This window comes from Prionailurus viverrinus, chromosome X (assembly GCF_022837055.1).
Source record: "Prionailurus viverrinus isolate Anna chromosome X, UM_Priviv_1.0, whole genome shotgun sequence".
Lineage (NCBI taxonomy): Eukaryota > Metazoa > Chordata > Mammalia > Carnivora > Felidae > Prionailurus > Prionailurus viverrinus.
In genome coordinates, this window is record NC_062579.1 from 91,121,607 (window position 1) to 91,146,966 (window position 25,360).

Below are 25,360 nucleotides of genomic sequence, written 5' to 3' on the forward strand. Positions count from 1 at the left end.
GGCACTGGGTCCATGACACCAGGGCTAGGTTTCCCACCTGCCCCCGCCCCTGCCCCCGCACCTTACTGTCCAGCTTCTTCATCGTCACGAGGTCCAGAGACTTCAGGGAATGACCCGTGGGGGCGATGAAGTACAAGCAGGCGTGGATTCGGGAGTCATGGTAGGCGTGCAGGACCCTGCGGATCTTCAGCTCTTCCTGCAGGTAGGCCTCGAACTGGGCGTCGATGAATTCCACGATAGGCTTGTAGCTAAAGGGGGGAGCAGGGAAATGGCCTGACGGCTGCCAAAGCTGGGATTTCGATCCAGCCCCTTTTAGTTTAGTTTTTAATATTTGTTTATTCGGGGGAGAACACAGCGGGGGAGGGGCAGGGGAGGGGGACAGAGGATCCGAAGCGGGCTCTACGCTGCCAGGCTGACAGCGGCGCGCCCGACGCGGGGCTCGAACCCACGAACCGTGAGGTCATGACCCGAGCCGAAGGCGGACGCTCAACCGGCTGAGCCCCCCAGGCGCCCTGATCCAGTGCCTTTTAGAAGTTTAAAATGCCCTCGGTAATCTGACTCTGCACATCCTGCTAGGTTTCTCCATCTCCCTTCGATGGGCCTCCGATCCCGTCAGGCCGGCCACCTCCTTGGTCCGCGCAGCAGCCAAACTTAGGCCTATCCGTGTACCTTCACTCTGGAATGCCCCACTTCTCTCTTCTCGTCCCAATCCTGCGCTCCCAGACCTCAGGAGCCATGGAATGTCCACCTTCTCTCCCACACGGCCTTCCCCGCCTCTGCCAGAAACCCCTTCTGTGACCTCAGATCGCTTACTCTTGCTTCACGAGGATCACCGTTCCCTCAAATAGACTGCGTCCCTCTGAGGGGCAGAGACCACGACGGGCACGTCTCTGTCCCCCATGGGGCCCCGATGCAGTGTGGCGCTCACTGGCATCTCTGGGGGTCGGGGGTGGGGTGCTGATCGCGCTCCAGACTGGGTCCCCCGTCTTTGCTTCCTCCGTCTCCCCCCAGCGCCTAGTATGGGAGCTGGGTCCCAGGGGGTGGCCAGGACGGGGAATGTTGGCAGAAGGCTCTGGGCTCTGCTCAGTCTTGCTGGGTTCATGGCACTGCCTACGAGGCTCCCCCGAGGGCCAGATAGTTTTCTGGTTCTCATTTCCTTCAAGAGCGTGACTTTAAAACCTAAGCATTTGGACAAAATTTGGTAAAGACACTCCCCTCCACACCCTCCACACATGTACATACACACACACATACACACACACACACAGCTCACTGAGTCTCCACGCAGAATCCCCTTTATGACCCCAAGTCCTGCCAGGGCGTCTTACACAAGAGCCAGCCCTCTGCTCCTCCCTGTCCTGGGAAGCTCGTCTCTTTTCTCCCAGGCCACTCCTGCCGCCCCTGCAGCCTCTTTCTGCTCTAACTAGGTCAGCTTTGCTTCAGCTTTGCCTCTGCTCTTATCTCCCCGTCTCTCTGATCTGTCTCTCTGATCTCCCGGTCTGTCTGCGGTGTCCGGGGCTTCCTCCCTTCAAGCTAGGAGAGGTTTGTCATCCAGCCCCGGGGAACTGAGTTTGCAGATCCCACTGCTTGATGGAAACGTGATCAAAGGGGGTGCGGGGACCAGCCAACGCTTCCCACCTGCAGGAGGCCCCCAACTGGAGCCTTTTTGAAAGATCCCCTGGTAGAGAAGGGAAAATAGCTTTAAAAAAAAAAAAGAATCACCAAATCCTAGATTCTGAGAGCCACATACAGAGGAGAGATCCATGCAAGGTATCTCTGGAGCTCCAGAGAACAATCTAAAAATAAGATCCTTTTTTTTCTTCCTTTGATCCCTCTGAGCCAAACATCATTCTGAAGGGTAACAGCATCCAAGAATCTCTTGGTTGCAGACATCCTTAGAAGGTTCTTGAAGAATTAGGAGTAAGGGGGGGGGTGCATCCCTTAGACTTATCTAATTAACTTTTGGGTGATGGGCTCATTTGTCTCCATTATATAACTCTTTTCTTTTTATTTTTTTTTTTACTTGATTTTTTTGGTTCTATGAAAGGAGCGGACAGAGTGCATTTTGAGCTTTTTCTACCCCCCACCCCAGTCCCTGGTAATACCCTGGGCCTCTCTTTCAGCTCCTGCGTCAGGTTCTTAGGGGTCCCCGAGGCGGTGCCTGGATCAGACCAGCCAAACCAGGCAATGAACCCACAGCGTTCGGTTTAGACTAATCCTGAAGGGGTGGTCTACCTTTACCTTTGTCTTACTCACCTGTGTGTCCTCGGTGTCCAGCATGCTGATCTGGAATAGAGTAAGCGTTCCACCCCACTCTGCTGTGCTCACTGGTTTCCAGGCCATGATAAACAAAACCCCTTACTCCCGGAGACAGTCTCTGCACAAACGTTCCCTTCTCCTGGGTGATACCTGACTCCCCTTCAAAGACGCGGCTTCCCTCATAAACCTTCTCAGCTGGGCAGTTCTACATCTCTCACACCCGAGCTCTGTGGAGGGGCGGAGAGGGCACCTTTCTTCTTGCTCCTCATTCCCCGCCTCCCTACAGTCTCTTCCATCTCCCCCAAAACCCATCGCCAACATAACCCACCCCTCATCGTCATTCATGTTTTAGGGCACAAGGCTCTTCATCTGGGGTCCACGGACCTCCAAGGGGCCTATGGATAGAATTCACAGGATCCACGAACTTGGGGTAGGAAAAGAACCACCTCGTTGCCACTGAGCTCTCCCGAAAGCTTAGCAATTTCTTCAGGCACAAGGGTACGTAACGAGCTACAGGAATTTGAGCAGCACGTGTGATTTCACAGTCAATGGAAATCACCGATATGTTGATTTCCTATCGCAGTTGTTGCAAATATCTCAAAATAGCCTTTATACTTACACACCTTCTAAATGATGAGAGTTGTGGACCTGTGTACAGATATTCTGGGAACTAATAAAGGACGTGGATTACTAAGTCACAAGTCGAAAACATTTCGGGAACTGTATTTTTAGTATAAGAGTCGTGTTTTAGGCATTTAAAACCGTGATTCTAAGAATGAGTCCCCAGGCCTCACTGGCTAGCTAAGGAGGCCAAAAGCACAAAACAATTCCTTGCCTGGACATTATTACTTACTCCTTTCAGATAGTGATGTGTTCTGTGAAGACAATAAGATAATGGCGATAAAAAGTGACCAGGAGAGGGGCGCCTGGCTGGCTCAGTCAGTTAAGCTTCAGACTTCGGCTCAGGTCATGATCTTAACAGTTTGTGGGTTCGAGCCCCGCGTCGGGCTCTGTGCTGACAGCTCGGAGCCTGGAGCCTGCTTCGGATTCTGTGTCTCCCTCGCTCTCTGCCTCTCCCCTTCTCGTGCTCTGTTTCTGTCTCTCAAAAATGAATAAATGCTGATAAATAAATAAATAAATAAATAAATAAACAAAAGTGACCAGGAAGGCTTCCCTGGCAACGTGACCTCTGAGCTGCACCAATGGAAATAAGAGAGCCATGAAGGATCTGGGAGAAGAGCATTCCAGAGAGGAATAACAAAGGTAATGGTCCAGGGGAGATTTCCAGTAGGTAGAAGGCAAGGGAGCTAGCTGGGTCCAATGAGCTATTCACAACTGCCCAAAGGTGAAAGCAACCCAATGGCCATCAACCGCTGGCTGGCTGAATAAAATGTTGGATCTCCAAACAATGGGATGTTACTGAGTCCCTCAGAGGAAGAACAGACTGATATGCGCTGCCGTAGGGACGAATCTTGAAAACACCCTTCAAGTGAAAGAAACCAGACACAAAAGGACAAACATTGTCGATTCCACTTAGATGTGTGCCTAGAATAGTCAAAGTCACAGGGAGAGAAAACAGAATAGCAGTTGCCAGGGAATAAGAGGAGAGGGGAAAGGGAGTTATTCTGGGGGGATAAGAATGTTTTGGAACTAGGCAGACGTGATGGCTGCACGACACTGGGGATGTATTAAATGGCACTGAATGGTTCACTTTCAAACAGTTATGATTATGAGGGACGACTGGGCGGCTCAGTCGGTCGAGCCTCTGACTTCAGCTCAGGTCAGGTCATGAACTCACAGTTTGTGAGTTCGAGCCCCGCATCGGGCTCTGCGCTGATGGCTCAGAGCCTGCTAGGGATTCTGTTTCTCCTTCTCTCTGCCCTTCCCCCATTTGTGTGTGCTCTCTCTCTCTCTCTCTCTCAAAATAAATAAACTTAAAAAAATTGTTTTTCAGATGACCTTGGGTTTCTTAAACATAGTGTAGAAAACTAATGATTTTACCGCTCAACGAGCACTTTTCAGTGGTCGTCCTCCTTGGCACTGTTGACCACTCCCTTCTTTTTTTTAAAAAAATTTATTAACGTTTATTTATTTTTGAGACACAGAGAGACAGAGCATGAACGGGGGAGGGTCAGAGAGACAGGGAGACACAGAATCTGAAACAGGCTCCGGGCTCCAAGCTGTCAGCACAGAGCCCGACGCGGGGCTCGAACTCACGGACCGCGAGATCATGACCTGAGCCGAAGTCGGACGCTCGACCGACTGAGCCACCCAGGCGCCCCGACCAGTCCCTTCTTAAAAACACTGCCCTCTAGCTTCACTGCCACCAGAATCTCCCGCCTCTATAACTCTTCTCACTCGCCTTAAACCTTGGCCCGTCTGGAAGGTTCCATCCCGCGCCATCTTTTGGTGTCTTGCTCTGCATTGCACACGCATTCTCTGTGTGCCGGTCCTCTGTGCAGACGCAGCCATCCGAGACTCCCCTGCCAGAGACTCATGAGGCCTGGTCACAGACACCGTGCTTGAGCACAACCGTCTTGGACAGCAAAACCAAGGTGGCACAAGGTCAAGTCTACTGGAACAATGCCCAAAGTGATAACAGCTAATTCAGTCTATCACCATCCCTGCAGGCACCTCTTCTTCCCTCTACCCCCGTCCCTAGTCCGCTCTGTCCTCCCTGGACTCATCCCCCCCCCCCCCACCCCAGCTCTTGTCCTGTAAACACGCTCCCACTATGCCCTTTGAACCCTACCCCCCCCACCACCACTGAGCCACGATAAACACAATTGCCTACGGCTTTGCCACTTGGGCATGAGGTCCTTGGACCGCAGGCACGGGCATCAGCTGAAGGCTTGCTGGCAATGCAGTCAGTCCCCGACCCAGACCTACAGGACCAGAATCTGCATTTTCTCAAGAGCCTCAAGGCCTTGTGTGTGACATTAAAGTGTAAGCAGTGTTGGCCTAGGTCATCTTCCTTTTCAGAGAACTTGCCTACCTCTTTGCCCTAATGGAAACCTAATTCCGCGGCCCCCCCCCACCCCAGGATGCCGCAACCCTGAGGGCATCTGTACCTGGCGGCCGTCTCTAGCACAGGCAGTTTGTTCTCCCGCAGCCTGTGTGCCTTGGGGTCAGCGGGGTGGGCATTCGTGCCGCCCCTCAGTGCCACTCCTGGACTGGGACTCCTCTCTACCTCGGTGTAAAACCCTTTCTCCTTTTGACACGCACACCACCCTCCTCTTAAAAAAGAAAAAAAAAAGTCTATTTTAAGAGAGAGAGAGAGCACGCGCAGGGGAGGGGCAGAGAAAGAGGGAGAGAGAGAAAATCCTAAGCAGGCTCTGAGCTGTCAGCACAGAGCCCGACGCAGGGCTCGGACCCACGAACCGTGAGACAGTGACCGGAGCTGAAACCGAGAGCCGGACGCTTAACCGACCGGCCCCCCCCCCCACCCTCTTCTGGTGTCACCTGACCCACAGTCCTTCTCCCCATTCTGGGTGACTGCAATGTGCTTGCGGACAACCCATCAACCTCTAGCCTCTTTATGCCTTGATTGTCTGAACTTCACAACTGTCACCTCCCCCTGCTCCAGCCAACTCCATGCCTTACCATTAGCCAGACCAGCTTCACCCAAGACATCCTGCCTCTCACACCCCGCTCTCTGACCACAGGCTCACATCTCTCCAACCCCCCTGCCCCTCCAATCCTCCTAAACCCGGTCTTTCACCTCATGGAGTCCTCTGGGGCCTTGACCACTGTTATCTCACAGGCTGTCAGCCCCCTGTTGGCCTCATGTCCTTCAGCCCGGGCCGAACCCCATAACTCACGACGTGAACCACTCTTTTATCAACACCTTCATCTCCGTTGCACTCAGCACGTCGTAGGCTATTGTCTACCCTCGTCGTCGGCATCCTAGCTGACACGTTCGATGGATACATTTGGTCTTGAAAGGTAAACACTCAGAAGGGTTTTCTTTGTTTTAGGTTTCCCATCAATATAGATTTCATTCACTCGACAAATAGGTACCGAATACCCACTGTATGCCAGTTGGCTAACTCGTGCTAGATCCCCCACAACGATTTAGTTGCTCCGTGTTGTGGATTCTTTCTCTCACATCCTCAAAGCTTCTGCTCCTGTTCAAGCCCTCAACACCACCATCATCATCATCATCTCTCTCTCTGCCTCAGAAACATCACCCAAGGGGCGCCCAGCTGGCTCAGTTGGAGGAGCATGCGACTCTCGATCTCGGGGTCGTGAGTTCGAGCCCCATGTTGGGCGCAGAGGACTGCAAAAAATAAACTTTAAAAAACAAAAAAGAAGTCGCCCCTGACCTCTTTGTCTCCCCCTAGACAGTGCCTTATCTCTTTCTCCCAGTCCAGGAAAGCTTTTTAAACGAGCGGTCTACGCCCACTTTATCTGCTTCCCTTTTTTAAACTTCACTCTGTTCTAAATGTATTTTTAACTATGTGACCGATACATGTACTCACTCTCCTCTCCTAGGAGGTAACTACTATTTTCAGTTTGTTGATTCTCCTTGCCGATCTTTTTTTCTGTGCATTCATACGGGGCGGGGCGGGGGGGGGGAATGTGTTTGCTGTCTTATTGTGAAAGGTGGATTTATACCAATGGCATCACGATCTGTGTCTCATTCTGTAACTTCTCTTTTCACTTAATGACATGTCCATGTGAGTCTACGCAGACCTACCACATTCTTTCCAACTGCCAAATACAATGCCCTGGGGCGGCGGTACCACAGCTCACTTCGTGGCTCTGTTGGTGGAAATTTAAAGTGTTTAAAAGATTTTTGTATTCCCCTATCCAGCGCTGCAGTGAATACACTTGTCATGAAGTGTGCAGTCGTTTCTCTAGGCCGTATACCTAAAAGTGGAATTGCTGGAGCATAAGGTTTTCGCATTGAAAATTTTGACAGATCTCACCATATGTGCCCTCTAAAAAAATCTGTATCAATTTACATTCCCGGCAACATAAATGAAATCAGCTGGTGTTAGCAGCCATTGCATTATCATCTTTTATTTTTTGCAAATCTGATGGATGAAAGATCTATTTCATGGTTTCCTTTTGCGCTTCCCTAATCACCGTGACCTTGGGTGAGCATCATTTCATATGTTAATTGGCCATTTACGTCGCCCCTTCTGTCAATTACCTGCGTCTCATTGAATTGTAGCTCTTTTTACAATTGAGAAAGATCTTTTGTCTGTGGTATAGGTTGCAATTATCTCCTCCCCGTGTGTAGTCTGTTCTTACTTTTGTTTATAGTATCTTTCAATACAAAGGGTGGTTTTTTAATTTTAATAAGTTTAAATCTGTCGGTCTTTTCTTATATGGTTTTTGGATTGTGTCACAATTGGAAAAGCATTTTCTACCCCTAAAGCTATAAAAATATTCTCCTATATTTTCTCTTATATTTTTAGAATTTGTTTTTAATCCAACTGGAATCTATTTTTGTGGCCAGTGTTTGTGTGGGAGGGTCTCATTTTATTTTTTCCTAAAGGGTGGCCTATTTTCTTTTTTTTTTAAAGATTATTTATTTTGAGGGGGGAGGGGAAAAGAGACCGAGCCCTAGCAGGTTCTGCACCTTCAGTACAGAGCCCGTCAAGGGGCTCGAACTCACGAACAGTGAGATCATGACCTGTGCAGAGATCAAGAGTCGGAAGCTTAACTGACTGAGCCACCCAGAAGCCCGGATGGCCTATTTTCCCAGCACAATTTCCTGAATAGTCCATCCATTCCCTGCTGACTTAGATATGCAAATTCCCATGTAAACATGAACTTGATTTTGGTCTCACTTTTCTGTTCTATTGCTTTTTTTTTTTAATTTTTTTTTTAACGTTTATTTATTTTTGAAACAGAGAGAGACAGAGCATGAACAGGGAGGGTCAGAGAGAGGGGGAGACACAGAATCTGAAACAGGATCCTGGCTCTCAGCTGTCAGCACAGAGCCCGATGTGGGGCTCGAACTCACGGACCATGAGATCATGACCTGAGCCGAAGTCGGATGCTTAACTGACTGAGCCACCCCACCCAGGCGCCCCTGTTCTATCGTTTTGCTACTTTTTTTAAAGTTTTATTTATTTATTTTGAGAAAGAGAGAGCGCACAAGAGAGGCGCAGGGGTGGCGGAGAGAGAGAATCCCAAGCAGGGGATCCAACACGGGCCTCCAACTCAGGAACCGCGAGACCATGACTCGAGCCGAAATCAAGAGTTGGACACTTAACCGACTGAGCCACCCAGGCGTCCCTCTTTCTGCTATTCTGATGCCTTTATTTACTTACCTTCCATTCACTCATGGCAACTGAACTTCTACCCACAACCTCCCTGGAATTGTTATTCCTTAATGTACTAGTGACCTTCATGTTGCCAAACCCAGTGGATATTTTTCAGTTCCATTTATTATTCCCTCCCCAGATGCTACATGGTACAACTCTCCCTCGATTCTTCTACCAATAAAAGTCACGATCATAACAATATCTTCTGTTCTTGAGTTACTGTGCCAGGCACTGTTTAAGCATTTTGCACACCAGACCTGTCAACTGTGCCTCACCACAACCCTCTAGGGTAGGCACTGGTATTATTGTCATCCCCACTTTACAGGTGAGAAAACTGAGCCCTAAAGAATGGAAGTGTCTTGGGGCGCCTGGGTGGCTCAGTCGGTTAAGCATCCGACTTCGGCTCAGGTCATGATCTCACACTCCGTGAGTTCGAGCCCCGCGTCGGGCTCTGTGCTAACAGCTTGGAGTCTGGAGCCTGCTTCGGCTTCTGTGTCTGCCCCTCCCCTGCTCATGCTGTCTCTCTCTGTCTCAAAAATAAATAAAAACATTAAAAAAACAAAACAAAACAAAAAAAAAGAATGGAAGTGTCTTGCAGTGTAAGCTCCAGAGAGTTGGTGTTTCTTTTTTGCAATGCAAGTGCTGGAGGCATCCACTTCAGAGATGACTGATTATCTCGAAAAAACACGGTTGCCAGCCACCTAAAGGTAAAGAGCCAGCCACCCCTCCGCGCCCGCCCTCCACCCCCCACCGGGCTCCTTTGTTTCAGAAATCTTGGTTGATTTCCTTATGTGACCATTTGGGCCATTTGCTTTTCTCTTCCAGCGCTTTAAATTCACGATCTCCCAGCAGCTGGGGCGCCTGGGTGGCTCAGTCGGCTGAGCGTCCGACTTCAGCTCAGGTCACGATCTCGCGGTTCGTGGGTTCGAGCCCCGCGTCGGGCTCTGTACTGACAGCTCAGAGCCTGGAGCCTGTTTCGGATTCTGTGTCTCCCTCTCTCTCTGACCCTCCCCCGTGCATGCTCTATCTCTCTCTGTCTCAAAAATAAATAAACGTTTAAAAAAATTTAAAAATAAATAAATTCACGATCTTATGTTTTAAAGTCACCGATCTAGAGCGAGCCCACCAAAGCCTGGGCCTAAACCCCCCATCTAGATAAAAGCAGAACCAGGACCTGTGAATAATAAACCTTTTTGGTCCTCAAATTTCCTGATGGTTATTGCTGAAGGCATCTTGTTAGCATAAGAACCACAGGGGCGGGTCCAGCCACAACATTAGGCTGAGAGCAGCACAAAATGTTTGTCCAAGATCTCTGGGCTAGTAAGTGCAAGTTGGGATCTGAACTCAGGTCTGAGAGCAAAGCGTAAGTTCCTAAGCATGCCTTTTTCTAGCCTGGCTCAATCTCCCTCTTGCTCCTACATCTTTTTTTTTTTTTTTTTAATCTTTATTTTTGAGAGAGAGCATGAGTGGGGGGGGGGGGGGCAGGGGATCCGAAGCGGGCTCTGCGATGACAACAGCAGGCCCCATGTGGGGCTCGAGCTCACGAACCATGAGATCATGACGTGAGCCAAATGCTCAACAGTCTGAGCCACCCAGGTGCCCTGCTGCTACATCTTTTAAATAGTGGCTTTCCCCAGGATGTGGCCTGAATCACTGCTCTTCGTAGTTGACCATGCACCCTGAGTAAAGTATGGCATCCTGGTGTTCTGCTTTAATGAGGTTGCACGGACATATCTGTGCCCAAATGGCCCCGTCAGTATGGAGAAAACACTGCTTTTTATTACAAATCCCTGGATCTTACTCCACCCTTACTCCATCCCTGGGCGGATCTTACTCTGCCCCAGCCCACTTTCTGGCAGGCTTTTCATTTCTACTTCTTCGAGTTTGTATTATTTGATTTTCTATTAGTACGTATCATGTTTATAATCAGGAAAAACAGTAAGGATATTACAAGTGTAACGGAAATAGATTAGCCTCTAAAGTGCCGTAGTCGGTTCGGTCCTCCCAAACCATCATTACCAAGGCTGTTTCCAATGTTAGACATGCTGAATGGGGGCACCTGGGCGGCTCAGTCCGTTAAGCGTCTGACTTTGACTCAGGTCATGATCTCGCAGTTTGTGGTTTTGAGCCCCGCGTCGAGCTCGGTGCTGGCGGTAGAGCCCACTCAGGAATCTCTCTTTGCCCAGCTTACTCTGCCCCTCCCCCGCTTGCATTCTTTCTTTCCGTCAAAATAATGACTAAACTTAAAAAAAAAAAAAAAAAAAAAAAAAGAGAGGGGCGCCTGGGTGGCGCAGTCGGTTAAGCGTCCGACTTCAGCCAGGTCACGATCTCGCGGTCCGGGAGTTCGAGCCCCGCGTCGGGCTCTGGGCTGATGGCTCGGAGCCTGGAGCCTGTTTCCGATTCTGTGTCTCCCTCTCTCTCTGCCCCTCCCCCGTTCATGCTCTGTCTCTCTCTGTCCCCAAAATAAATAAACGTTAAAAAAAAAAAATTAAAAAAAAAAAAAAAAGATATGTTGAATGTGTGTTACTGAGACTTGCCAGAAATTTAATAGAAAAGGTCCTGAGCAGTCTGCAGCTGAGATGACCCAAAATATCCCCTTTTCCCCAGGGTCCAATTTATTCTCAACCTAACAAGATTAGCACAATAATCAAACCTATAAAAAGCTGAGGTGTGTCCGTCTAGAATTCAAAATTTTTTTTTAACGTTTATTTTATTTTTGAGACAGAGAGAGACACAGAGCATGAACGGGGGAGGGGCAGAGAGAGGGAGACACGGAATCGGAAACAGGCTCCAGGCTCTGAGCCATCAGCCCAGAGCCCGACGCGGGGCTCGAACTCACAGACCGTGAGATCGTGACCTGAGCTGAAGTCGGACACTTAACCGACTGAGCCACCCAGGCGCCCCTAGAATTTCAAATGGAAACCAAAATTCGGTTCAATCACTAAGAAGCTAAATCTATTTGTTCGTTAGAAGGAAATGAGTATGGCTGTTGGAGCTTTAAGGGAGACATAGGAGTGGGGCACCTGGGTGGCTCAGTCAGTTGAGTGTCTTGACTTCAGCTCAGGTCAGAATCTCGCAGTTTGTGAGTTCGAGCCCCGTGTCGGGCTCTGGGCTGACGGCTCAGAGCCTGGAGCCTGTTTCCGATTCCGTGTCTCCCTCTCTCTCTGCCCCTTCCCCGCTCGTGCTCTGTCTCTGTCTCTCAAAAATGAATAAACGTGAAAAAACAAATTTAAAAACAAGGGAGAAATAGGAGAACTGGGGATCCAGTTCATCCAAGAAGCAAGAGAATCCTCAAAGGATGAGCAGACCCTTCTCAAAGTGATGAACGGCCTTTTCCAAGACAGGTACGTGTGATAACCATGTGACATCTAGTTAAATCCAGATGGTGCCCGACCCCCAGCCCTCCACACACCCCCAGCTCTGAGGCACCCCACCCCTCACTCGCGCACCATTCTGAATAAAGCTGATATGAACATCATAGTCAAATTTGGTAACAACCCCCGCTCAGTCTCTCTGCAGAATGTCTTTTGCTCCGTTTGCTCAGTCAACATCCTAAGGTGTTCGTCTTTAGCCCAGCATTCTGATCCCTGGATGGTCTTACGTGGCTCTGTGGCTGGAACACAGCTCCCTATACCTTGATAACCCGAATCTTTATTTCCAGTGCAGACCCTCTGCTGACCTCTAACCCTGTATGTTCCCTTGCCTCCGCCTCGAGGTCATCAGGTCTCTCGGTCCCCAGACAGCTCAAACTCGACATGTCTAAAACACAGCTGATTGTTTTAGAACCTTGGTCTCTTATATTAATTCTTTCACTGAACACCGCCACCATTGGTAGACTCTCCAAAGCCAGAAATCTGGGCCTCATGCTAGATTCTTCTTTTGCCTTCACAACCCCACACCAGGTCTCTGCCGAGTCCTGGTGATTCTACCTACTCAGCATTTACCAAATCTGCCTTTTTTTTCCCCCGTCTCGGCATCTGTGTCACCTGTGGCCTTGATCTAATTGGTCCAACAGTCTCCTAATTGGTCTTCCTACTCTTCATACCCTTCCGAAGAATCCTCTTCAAAGGTCGGACTATCTCCTTCTACTTCATAAAACTCAATGGCTCCACGTCTGCACATTCTAGAAATTCCTCCATGATCTGACTCCTGTTGACCTCTTCAGGCTCATCTCCCCCTACTTTCCTCGCGCTCACGCCAAGCACTAGCCCAGGGGCAGACCCAGGTACTGTGGGACCTAAAGCTTACACGATTGGAAAGGCCCTCCAAGAAAGGCAAAACACCATTATGACTAAAAATCAGCCACAGGGCCTTGGAAGGGACTGTGTAAGAGGGGGCCCCGAGGCTTAAGTTTCATTAGCTTCACAGTAAACCTCCCTCTGAGCTAGCCAAACAGAGCAAGTGACAGTTCCTTAGAATGTTCTTCCACACTTTTTTTTTTAATGTTTTATTTATTTTTGAGACACAGAGAGCATGAGCAGGGGAGGGGCAGAGAGACAGGGAGACACAGAACGGGAAGCAGGCTCCAGGCTCTGAGCTATCAGCACAGAGCCCGATGTGGGGCTCGAACTCACAAACCGTGAGATCATGACCTGACACGAAGTCGGACGCTTAACTGACTGCGCCACCCAGGCGCCCCTCTTCCACACTTCTTTGTCTCTGTACAAACAGTCCCCCCAGCCTGGACTGCCCTTCCCTCCCTTCCCTTGTCTGTCTGGCAAGAGTTCATCCTTCAAGGGCCAGCTCAGGGGGCACTTCCTCCGTGAAGGCGTCCCTGACGTCCCCACCTGGAACTGACTCTTCTCTCCTTCATGTGCGCATGGTAACTTGACCTTCAGCTCTTTGTCCCCTGTCCTTTACAAAGCATATCGCACTCGATGGAACTTATTTGCTCAAAACCGGCCTTCCCTGTGACTGCCTCAAGGGCAGAGACAAAGTCATTCCGTTTTAGGTCGTCAGGGCATGGCAGTGCCCCGGCATGTCTACCCAATGGAATGGAGACCTCACCCACGTATACTGGAAAGACACCCTTCTTTTGGCAAAGCGGGCCGAGTAGAATGGTTGATGTAAACAGGGACCCCGGGGGGAGGCGGCGCTTGCGTCGGCAGCCTGCACGCGCCATTTGGGGAGGACGTCCAGGAAGCACCCCGTGGGGAGGTCCTCCCCGTGGCTTCCCACCAGCCTCCACACCCCATGGCTTTCCTTACCTGTCTTCCTTGTTGATCTGGTCCCCAAAGCCCACTGTGCTCACAATTGTGAGCTTGAGCCCCACGTTGCTCTCTTGGAGGTCATAGGTGTTGGACCGGAGCTGGACACCCGGCTGCGTGTGGGTGGCTGGCTCCCCCTCAAACTTGGTGTTGAACAGGGTGTCCATGAGGGTCGACTTGCCCAACCCTGTCTCTCCTGAAAAGCAAAAGGATAAATGACGGTCTGTTCACACAGGGACCCTGCACGCATTCTGTATCAGGTTTTGGATGTCTTTTCATTGACATGGAAACATGTACACGATGAGACAGTAAATGAAGAGCGTATGAAACTATACAGACGAGGGGCACCTGGGTGGCTCAGTCGGTTGAACGTCGGGACTCTTGATTTCCGCTCAGGTCATGATCTCAACAGCCCTGGGATGTATTAGCCAGTAGCATCTCAGGGTAGTGGCATTGGGGTAATTCTCCTTTTAGTCTTCCTACTTTTGTGTTCCTTGAAGAACGCATTGCTTTTATAGTCAGAAAAAGAAACTACGTACAGGCAGTGATGGAGAGGTAGGGTTATACCTGGGAAAAGTCTGGAAGGAAATACAATATACTCTTACCAAGGGCTACCACTGGGTGCTGGGCTTATGCTCGGTTTTCATCTCTCCCTTTAAATGCTTTTGTGTATTTTCCAGGTTGGCTATGTGGAACACAGATAGCTTTTGTAAGAAAAATTAAAGGGCTATTTTCGATTTTATTTATTTATTTAAAAAAAAAATTTTTTTTTTCAACGTTTATTTATTTTTGGGACAGAGAGAGACAGAGCATGAACAGGGGAGGGGCAGAGAGAGAGGGAGACACAGAATCGGAAACAGGCTCCAGGCTCTGAGCCATCAGCCCAGAGCCCGACGCGGGGCTCGAACTCACGGACCGAGAGATCGTGACCTGGCTGAAGTCGGACGCTTAACCGACTGCGCCACCCAGGCGCCCCTATTTTCGATTTTAAAAGAAAGGGACAGTGGTCCCTTGTCAAATAAATTATCTTCTGAGGATGCCCAGACCTGTACCCCAGGAAGGGGGGGGGGCATTTTTAGCTAATGGGGAGGGAATTTAGCAGGCCACAAATTCTCCTCCTTCAATTTCAAACAAACCCGTCGTGTGTTTGTTGAACTAACAGGCTGCAGAATACTAATAAATTAAACCACAAGAATCTCAAGTCTTGACTTTCACACCAGGGAGACGAGTCGGGGAAAGGCCGTGGGGACCGGCGAAGCATTCGGGAGGTCATTCCTGGGGGATTGGAGGGGATGTCAAGCCACTGCCAGGAGCTAAGGGGTCTTCAGGGAAAAAAGACATTGGGGGAAACTTGGTGGCATGGCAGTTGGGCAAGAATGTCCCATGAGGCCACAAGCTGGGCCGGGTACTACAGGCCCTTATCATCTCCATGGATCCAGACTGTATTTGGGCCTCCGCCCCAACGCCCGGCGATTCAGGAATGCCAGGAATAGAAGAGTCAGTAGCTAATTACCCTGGATTGCCTCTGGAATACCTAGACCACCCTGCTATTCCGGTATCCTCACCCTTTGCTCCCCTTCCCCCTCCCCACCCTTGCGATGTCTCCCCAGGGGGCAGTGGGTCAGCACTGGGCAAGTCCTGGCCTGGCAAATCGCCCCCGCCCTTTTGTGACCGACAGTCCAAATCTGCAAGGGGGGGGGGGGTCCATGGCCAGGGTTGGAGCTACAGTGTGTATAAATGCACAACGGCCCGTCTGCTCCCCACCCTCTGGGAGGAGGCCATCTTACATGCCTTCTGTCGTGAATAATGAGCTCTGAATGCAGGACGTGCTTTTTCAAATATCTGTCAACGATGAGAGAGCTTTCTGTGTGTGCAGAGATTGGGTGAAAGAGAGAGAACAAGAAGAACATTCAGCTCAGCCCGGCTCCCCAGCCCCCCAGCCCAATTCCACAGCCAGGTCTGACTAACGTGCTTGATTGCCAGGGTGCAGGGAACTGGTTCCTCACACAGATCATGTTTCCAGCCAAGGTCTGCTATACCTATTAGCCGCAAAGATTCTCCCAGAAGAGGCCCCTTTTTCTTCCTCCCTAAAGGAACAGGAAGTATTTGGGGCTCAAGAAAAATTTGGTGAGGTGGGGCCTTTGCAATGGGAGGTGACAGAGTTGGCCAAGCACCGGAATGTATCACCCCCCCCCATCCCCGCCCCAGGTGGGGGTGTGGCACCTCTGAGGAGGGAACACAGCTCACCCTTAAATCACCTTCCCTCTGGGCGCTGCCGTTCAAGCTACATTTGAGCCCATCTTTTCTTTTTTAAGTTTATTTATTTATTTTTGAGAGAGAGAGGGAGGGAGGGAGCTGGGGAGAGGGAGAACCACCGGGGGAGGGGCAGAGAGAGGGGGACAAAGGATCCGAAGCGAAGCCCCGACCCATGAGATCATGACCTGAGCCAAAGTCAGACGCTCAACCGACTGAGCCACCCAGGCGCCCCTTGAGCCCATCTTCGTGCGTGCCTGATGAATTTTCCATGTGCATCCGCGCCTCCACCCCCTTCTGTTCCGTGAGCTCTTTGCTGAATGCCCTGCAGCTCCTAGAGTGGTGGGCCTTGACTCCCCCGCACCCAGAGCTGGCTCCTTGGCCCCCCACCCCCCATCCTAAGGATTCGAAGAGACCAGGGGATGGGGCATGTTCCCGCACTCCCGGGCGCGCCCGACCAGGGCGCACACAGAGGCGTCAGGAGCAAGGTACAGACTGCCTGCCGGCTGCTCTGTTTGCACAGCTGGACGGATGGAGGCCGGCCAGGCAGGGCAGGGCAGGGCAGCAGGGAGGAGCAGCAGGACAAATGACCACCCGAATGCCTGCCAGCACGAAAGGGCTGTGGAAATTAGATGCCCAATGATGAGTGGAAGAAAAGAACCCGCGGGTGTCCAGGGAATCGTGATAAATGCAACGTGAGAAGAGGGCAGAAAATCAAGCGAGCCAGTGCCACGGCTATCGAGTGCTCCCGTTCCCATTTCCCATCACTGTGGAGCCTGGGGGGCGCGGGGGGGGGGGGGGTCTCTCTTAATGGTTGGCACAGACCCAGCCTGAGCCTAGGATGCTGTCTCCTCCCACGCTGCCCTGGGCCCAGCATTGAGGAAGATCAGGTCAGCCGCCTCCACACCCCTGCAGGAAGGTGGGGACTTGGCAGATTCCAGCAGGAAACCTCGGGAGCCCCGAGGGGTCCATTTCTCTCTCCTCCTCCCTCCTTGTACAGACGGCAGGGTTTCTGAGCCCTTTTTAAGCCATCACCACCGGCCAGGAGGATTCCATCTCACTTGGCCTAATGTAGACGGTATTCTGGAAACACCAGGTTTTTTAGAAACGAGTTGCAGTTTACAACACGTAGTGTGAAATACGCCGTCGCAAACTATACCCTCTGGGATCGTCCGATGTCGACCTCTCTACTTAGCCCTCCTCCTCATCCGCCGCTAATATCTGTGTCCTCTGGCACCTTGTGTAAATAAGTCCTTGCAAGCGATGAAATGCAGAGTCCCAGCCGGGTCGTCGGTGGATGCCCAGCCAAGGGCGTTCCCCTCTCTGGGCCCCAGTCTCTTTTTCCATAAAATGAGCAGGTTGGAGTAATGATAATAGCTATGGTTTCTGGAGCACTTACTATGTGCCAGGCACCTGCTGGGATACTTCTATTTTCCTTATCCATTCCCCACAATAAACCTATGAGAGCTACTACCGTTTGCCCTTAATAAGAGTCAGCCAAGCCGCTCCCCAGCCGCGTGAATTCGCCCCACTCCTCGGTCTCTCCGCACCTCACCTTCTTCATCTGTAAAATGTGGAGGAAAGAGCTGGTCTAGGGTCACGACGTAGTAAGTAACCGAGTCGGTACTGAATCCAGTCAGTCTGACGCTGGAGCCCATACTTCTGACCCACATGCCTTCCGTGCGTCCCGCAGGCGTGCTATGGTGGGGTTCATTGGGTCACTGGACCAATGTTCACGGAGCCTCTAACAGGAGCCACGCGCCATTTTAAGGGGCCAAAGAGACAGCGATGAACAGGACGGCCACAGTCCCTGTTCACACGGAGCTCAGGGTCACATGAAGCTAAAGTGCCTGCCAGCTCCAAATACTGGAATAAACCAAGAGAGCGGTCCGGGAGTTCAACAAGGAGGTGATGTTCAAAAGGACACCCTCCAGGAACTCTAGGGAGCCTACGGACAAGGACAAGGTCATGCCTGGCTCTGTGAGCTTCCCGATCTTCTCTCCTTCCTGATCTTGCCGAGGCCTGGCCGACAGGGGCGCGCTGCTCCCCCAGCTTCCTGCAGACGGTCCCAACCCCTCGTGCAACCGCGTCGCGTTGGCACCTTCAAATCAGCTGAAGTGGGCAAAGGCTACAAACCAAAGCGGCGTTTCCCCCGAGAGAGGGTTGCTGCACGCTCTCGCACCACGGCTCGCAGCCCGCCTTCGACAGGTGAGCGGCTGCCCTTCCCAGAGATGAACGCGTGATGCCATCGGCCCCTGACCTTGACAGAAGGCTAGCTGTCCCTCCCCGCCTCTCCAGTGAGCCTCAATCCTGCTTCTCTCGTGCGTTTCCATTCCAAGTTCAACACAGCCAAGTTGAGCCTGGAATCCCGAGCAGCTTCAAAGTAAATATTATCATTATGACTCTTTGCACTCCTCACAGGCATTCCTGCTGCTGGCACATTCGGAAGGCTGTGTCTCTTCGGAGCTCTTTCCCAGCAGTGCAAAGCAACGGGCCCCAGAACACGGGTACTGCTGGTTCCGGCGTCTCCTCGGATGCCCTCCTGTACTGTATCTAAGCTAGGATCATGGGACCTTTGCAATTTCCAAAGCTAAGCGACTAGTGTGCGGGGTTTTTTTTTGGTCAGGGGAGTGGGAGGGCGAGGGGAACCTCATCCCATTCAGTAATTATCGCCCAGCATAGAAAATCTGCTCGAGGGGAGTCATGATATGCCCACACGCATGTGCCTCGCCCTCTGAAAATAATAACTGTGCAGCACCTGGGTGGCTCAGTCAGTTGAGCGTCTGACTTGGACTCGGGTCATGATCCTGTGGTTCGTGGGTTCGAGCCCCACATCCGGCTTGCCGCTGTCAGCCTGTCAGTGCGGAGCCCGCTTCGGATCCTCTGTCGCCGTCTCTCTGCCCCTCCCCTGCTCGTACTCTCCCCAACCCCAAATAAAAATAAGTATCTAAAAAAAAATGGGGCGCCTGGGTGGCTCAGTCGGTTAAGCATCCCACTTCAGCTCAGGTCATGATCTCACGGTTTGTGGGTTCCAGTCCCGCGTCGGGCTCTGTACTGACAGCGCAGAGCCTGCTTGGGATTCTCTGTGTGCCTCTCTTTGCCCCTCCACCCCTCAAAAATAAGTAAGTAAACTTTTCAAAAAATGTTTACTTATTTTTTGAGAGAGAAAGAAGAGAGCGTAAGCAGGGGAGGGGCAGAGAGAGAAATAGAGGATCCGAAGCAAGCTCTGCCCTGTCAGCACAGAGCCTGAGCAGGGCTCAGACCCACGAACCGTTGAGATCATGACCTGAGCCAAAGTCGGACGCTTAACCGACTGAGCCACCCAGGCGCCCCAATAGATAAACGTTTTTAAAAATGCCCTATGAAAAAAGCAGAGAAAATCCTTTGGGGGCATATAGTCTATGCCTCAACAGAATCATTTTATAACAGTCATCAAGGGAGTAAACCTGATAGTTATGCACAGGCGGTAAGCATGACAGAATGGCCACGGAAAGTCCCGCGAGAGAAAAGGTCACCTTCGGCAGTCAAGCTGCGGACCCTTCACCAAGTCAGTCACAGTACCCGGCCCCATGGCTGAGCTGAGATTGCGGCCTTAGAGCCATTCTAAACCACACGTGACCTTGGCCCAAATTGGGGGTTCTCTGAGCAATGACGGGGTTGTGAACACAGAGAGCAGGATGCATGAATCACAGGCTGTTTGGGATCAGGGATGGGGAATGAACTTAACCCAGGCCAGGTTGGGGGCATTCAAGGCAGGCGCCTGCGGCGCCAAGAGAGGGGCTCGTAGGGCTATTTCCGAGACCTGGCAAGCAGGGAAAGAAAGAGAGGGGGTGGGTCTTCGGGGGCGAGGGTCTCTTTCCGACTCCTCCCCCTCCTGAAGGGTCTGGGGCGGTTCCCCAGCAGGTGCACGCGGAAGCAGCTGTAGCCGTCCAGCACCTGGGTGGGAACTGGAGGACAGGGGTTTACTTACTATTTCTCCCACCCACTGCCTGGAGCTCGGCTGCCTCCTCCTCTGGGCCCTAGGGGAGCCCGTGGCCCCCAGATCCCATTGCCCTTCACCTCTGGCCCTCGGAGAGCCGTTCTGCTTTACATGGCCTCCCTCCTGAAGCTTTACTCACCCACCCAACTGCACTCGGTTGAAAGGCTGCTGAGGGCGGGCCTGTCATTTCACCTTTCATCTCCTCAACTTCAGTACAGGTCATACGGAGCTCTGGGAGGAATGCCGAGGGAATCCAATATGTTTGTGCGGAAATCTTTCAGTAATCAAGTATTATGCGAAATAAGTTGGCCAATAGCCAAAGACTGGAGAGGTTTGGCAGTGCTAATATTGGATGTGATAGCACCTTGCGGTTGATCACCGTGGCTTCTGTTGATTTTGTGTCCTTCTCCTAACCACGAGCAGGCTTCTGGCATTTGAAGAATTAATGGCCTCGCTGCGGACTCTAAAGGCCCGTGACGCGTCATTCTGTAAAGCACACATTTCCATCTCACGGGCTCCCAAGCCGATGTGTGGGAGTGAGTCATTCGGCTAGTGAGTGAGCCTAGCTGACTGCCTGTCGTCCATACTGAGAAGTGGCCTTCTTCTCTCTTCATCTTCCAGTGGTCAGTTACTCACCTACAGAAAACGATCTGACAAAGGGTGCTAAGGGTAGAGGAAAAGAAAAATAACAAGTCCTAGAAAATGAATGAGCTTAGACAGAAAACAGAACTTTAGGGGCGCCTGGGTGGCTCAGTGGGTTTAGCGTCTGACTCTTGATGTCGGCTCAGGTCATGGGCTCACGGTTCATGAGATCGAGCCCCGCGTCGGGCTTTGCACTGACAGCACGGAGCCTGCTTGGAATATTCTCTCTCTCTCTCTCTGCTCCCACCCCACTCGTGCTCATGTGCTCTCTCGCTCTCTCTCAAATAAATAATAAAAAACAAGAAAGAAAACAGAACCTTAGACTACATTAAAAGAGTAAAATATCCAATTCAGCAGTGGTTCAGAGCCTGAATGAGAATTGAGTTCCCCATACACTCTCTACAAAAATAAGGAAGAGCAATTAGCCAAAGTGTGTGAGTGTACCAACCAGCGGGAAAACGGACTCTATTATGGTATTTACACAACCGTTAAGGTTTAGAAGTAGGTCGCTGAAAACGCGCAGGTACACTTTACTGCACTGTGGAGTGAAAATTATATGCTGTGATTGTGTTTGCAAATTTGGGATTTTTTTTAAGGTCTTAAGGAGAGATTCTGAGAGACTGGCAAGGAGCTGTTGCTCCTCGGCTCCAAAGTGCCTTTGTATTCTCAAAGGATGTCGCCCCCCCCCCCCTCCCCACAGTTCGAGAAACAGTGGGAGGGGCCAAGGGGGTGGGCCAGACCTGGGGCTTTGTCCTGGCTCCGCCACTTATTCTGGGCTGCCTCCCCTGACTCTCTAATCCTCCCCAAATGTCTGGGTCTCCACCTGCCCCGTGAAGATACAAATGCCACTCGCTCCCTCTGCTCACTTCGCAGAGTCCTGGTAAGGACTCAAATTGCTACCATGCTGGAGTGTTTGACAGGGATAACGAGTGTTTCCTGTGGGCTTAACTCATTCATTCATCTCAGAAACATTCCTGAGCTCTCTTTGTGCTGTGATTGGCACATTCGAAGTGACTAAGAAGACATGGTCCCCACGCTGGAGACTAAAGGTCCAGGTGGAGACAGGCTATAAGAGAATAAAAGAACTTGGCGCTCGGCCGTATGGTCCCTGAACTTGAGCTCCAACTGTGGCAAGCGCAACAGGGCTACAGAGGAACAGACAGCCCCAACCCACTGCCCACAGCTGGTGGGCAGGCACCCTTCCACAGCCACTACCTCCCCCGCCACCCAAATTCTGTCCGGCTCCGGTTTTCTCAGTCCAAAGGAACTTGACAGCCGTAGCTGAGCCAGCCAGCACCCTGACCACATTTCCACAGGGTGTCACAGCGCTCAGTTTCCCCCAGGGTACGGCCACGCCTTCTGGTCTGGCCAGGGAAAAATACAATCACAAGCCGGCTGCTTACCAAAGCAAACAGAGGGATAAAAGAGGAAGAAGTGGGGAAAGCACTTTTGCAAATAGATCAGAATGGCTCAGTATTTAACCTAATTACCTGCAAAGCCACATCCAGCCATTAAGGATCCATATTCTGTAATAGAATTTCCTGCTATGGAAATACTCACCCACGCACAGGATGTTGAAGCAGAAACCCTGGCTGACTGACTTATTCACCAGCTGGTCGGGCAAGCTGTCAAACCCCACATGTCCAGCCAGGGGGACAGTTCGGCAGCCTTCACCCTAATTTGGAAGGGGAGGGAGGGGAGAAAAGGAAAACGTGCTTAAAAGCAACCTGGGTCTCACTTCTCATCCAAACGATCTCCGAGCGAGGAAGTAACGCTCGCCCAGGCCCCGTGTGTCTTATCTTCCCATAGCTACTCCCGGCTCCAAAGCAGAATGGCTTAGAAATCACCACCGGCTTAGAAATCACAGATTCTTGGGGCACCTGGGTGGCTCAGTCGGATGGGCGCCCGACTTCAGCTCAGGTCATGATCTCGCGGATTGTGAGTTCGAGCCTCTGTCAGCGCAGAGCCCGCTTCGGATCCTCTGCCCCCCTCTCTCTGCCCCTCCCCCGCTTGAGCTCTCAAAAAGAAATAAATATTAAAAAAAAAAAAAAAAAAGAAAGAAAGAAAGAAATCACAGATTCTTAGGTACGGGCATCTCCAGGCTCCGCGATGAATGTCACCCTAGTTCCAGACAGAGCAAACTGCAGAGGGGGCTCACGACAGGTGGGAGGGCGGGTTCAGGGGTTCACGGACTTGGGTTAACTCTTGCCTCCACCACTTACAAGCTGGGTAACCTCTCGGAGACCCCGTTTCCTCCCACGTCTGTCCTAGGAGACAGGGGGTCTCGAATGTGCCACAACGTCCAACGAGCTTTAAGCACAACGCCTGGTCCATGCCTCTGTGCTCAGCGAACATTACAATAGGACTTCAAAAAAGCAGTTAGTCCTGTCTCGAGGGCATTTTGGGCAACCACAAAGGTGGCTCGGTGTAGAGGTTAAGAGACTAGGCTTTGACCTCTGACAGGTCTCCGTGTGAGAATCCTGCCTCCTTCACCTTCTGACCTCGGACAAGTTACTTAACTTCTCAGAGCCTCCCCACCTGTAAAATTGGGGACGCGTAGTTCCTAGCTCATAGGACAGGGGCGAGGAGGACACAGGATAATGTTCCTCAAGCACGGAACACGGTGCCTGGCCTGTGGTGGGCACTCCGTCAACAGCAGCACCTGTTTTTTTTTTTTTGTTTTGTTTTTTTTTTTTTTAATTTTTTTTTAACGTTTATTTATTTTTGGGACAGAGAGACAGAGCATGAATGGGGGAGGGGCAGAGAGAGAGGGAGACACAGAATTGGAAACAGCCTCCAGGCTCTGAGCCATCAGCCCAGAGCCTGACGCGGGGCTCGAACTCACGGACTGCAAGATCGTGACCTGGCTGAAGCCGGACGCTTAACCGACTGCGCCACCCAGGCGCCCCTGTTTTTCTTGCACTGTGAGATCACCCATGTACTCGGACTCCCCCAAATAACACGCGATGCCATGGAACGCCTGTGTCTCCCCCCCAGCCAGAGAGAGCGGCCTCCAGGCTTCCGCGGGACCCCTGGTCTCCACAGGGGTCGGCCAGGCCAGTCGCAGCCCCGCAAAGCAGAGGGCCTTTGCTTCCTTCACCTGCTAGTCCCAGAGCTTCCTATCGTTAATGGTTTTACACCAAGATTTCGGTAAACCGGAAAGGCGCCAAGAGCAGTCCAAGAAGGGCATGGTTAGTGCCAGGAGGCCCGCACCGGCATCCCGGGCTGTTTGTTCTAGCAGGCCTAGGTCCCACGGAGAGGGATGGGCTGGGCCCCCTCAGCAGGTCTTCCAAGAGCGAGAGACAGGATCAGGGCCGGGAGCGCCATCTGGCAAGTTCACTACCCTCATGCGTCTTACCCCTCCCCCCACAGTCCCGGTGGAGTATTCCTGACACAGCCATATGCCACAGTCTGAGTTGGCGTTTTGTGGACCCCAGAGGGGCGCCTGTAAACAGCTGGGTTTCATGCGTGGCCCACACCACCCGGGGCTTGTTCTACACACACCCCTTTCTGCTTCCCCTCACCCTCCACCCCTTTTCTCCTTTTTCTTAAAGCAGACGAACGAAGGTGGAAGTTTCCCACCGTTTGCTCTCGGTCCTCACCACTGCAGGGGAGAGAGACTTAAGGGCCAATATGCTTTCTCGATGGATCCTCTTCCGTAGCGGGTATCGGAAATTGGGACAGACTCAGAGCTGAGGTTTCCTGAGCCGTATTTTATCGCCCCTGGCCGCCTCTTCCTGTGTCCAAATTCAGCACCGTGCAGCTCTGGCCTCTGGTCCAAGGGCCAAAAGGAGAGGAAAGGGACTTTTCAAACTGAACGCAGTGGAGAGATGGGGCGAGCCCCACACCTGATGCTTAAAGACTTACAAAAACTCACAAGAACCTCCCATGTGCCCCTTCCCCGTTACCTCCCACCTAGCACAGTGCCGTAAAGAGTGGAAGGAAGCGTGTATGGGCTTTATTCCCTAGGCAACGGGGTGTGGGGGCCCTCTGAGTGTCTTGAGCGGGGAGAGCCATGATACAGGTTTTCGAAAGATCATTCCAGCTGCGGGGTGTTTGACTGACTGATTGGAGGAGAGAGCGAGCAGAGGCAAGAAGACAGAGGACTCCACTAACACGGACCTGGCAGAGAGGCATCCAGGCACCGTGCCAATACGTGCTGCTTGAACTGAGCCGATCTGACTTGGGACTCAGGAGGGAGGAACAAACTTGAGAGATGTCCTAAAGAAGGGCGATCGCTCAATCAGCGATTGGTGAAGAGAGGGCGAAGGGACAATCAGAGCTCTAAGGCTGCAAGGTTCTAAGCCTGGGAGCTTGGATTGGTGATGGCACCACGGACAGAAAAGAGAAGCCAGGAAAGGGTGCTCGCTTAGTGGGGAAGTTGAGGATTCTGGTTTTAGATAAGCTATTACGAAAAAATTACGTGCTATCGGGCTTTTTATTTCCTAAAAAGTACGCAAGGTGCACTGTAGAAATTGTAGAACATAGGGAAAATTGCAAAGGAGAAAACAGCAGTCACCCATAACAGCACCCTCCAGAGATAACCACTGTTAATATTTACATATGTTTCCCTCCGGTCTGTATACCTTTTGTTTCTTACAAAATAGGGATAATTCTGTACGCTCCTTTACAAAACCTGGCGCATAATATAGTATGGACCTTTTCTTGAGAAATGAAGCGTACTTCTAAAACACTATTTGTGTTGGCCATATAGCATTCCATTGTAGGAATTCACCATA

At 51.4% G+C, this 25,360-nt stretch overlaps 1 protein-coding gene across 6 annotated transcripts in view; it reads right to left on the minus strand.

The window, feature by feature from the left end:
• SEPTIN6 (septin 6) overlaps positions 1-25,360 on the minus strand; it is a 64,787-nt gene that overhangs the window by 27,367 nt on the left and 12,060 nt on the right. For 5 of the 6 annotated variants that reach the window (XM_047843631.1, XM_047843629.1, XM_047843632.1 and 2 more), the window contains 3 exons: positions 22,182-22,296; positions 13,748-13,943; positions 62-248 (listed from right to left, as the gene is read on the minus strand). In XM_047843631.1, coding sequence (XP_047699587.1) covers positions 62-248; positions 13,748-13,943; positions 22,182-22,296 — 498 coding nt within the window. Of the gene's footprint in view, positions 1-61; positions 249-13,747; positions 13,944-22,181; positions 22,297-24,223; positions 24,361-25,360 lie in introns of those variants that run through there. The other variant, XM_047843634.1, reaches the window with a different exon arrangement.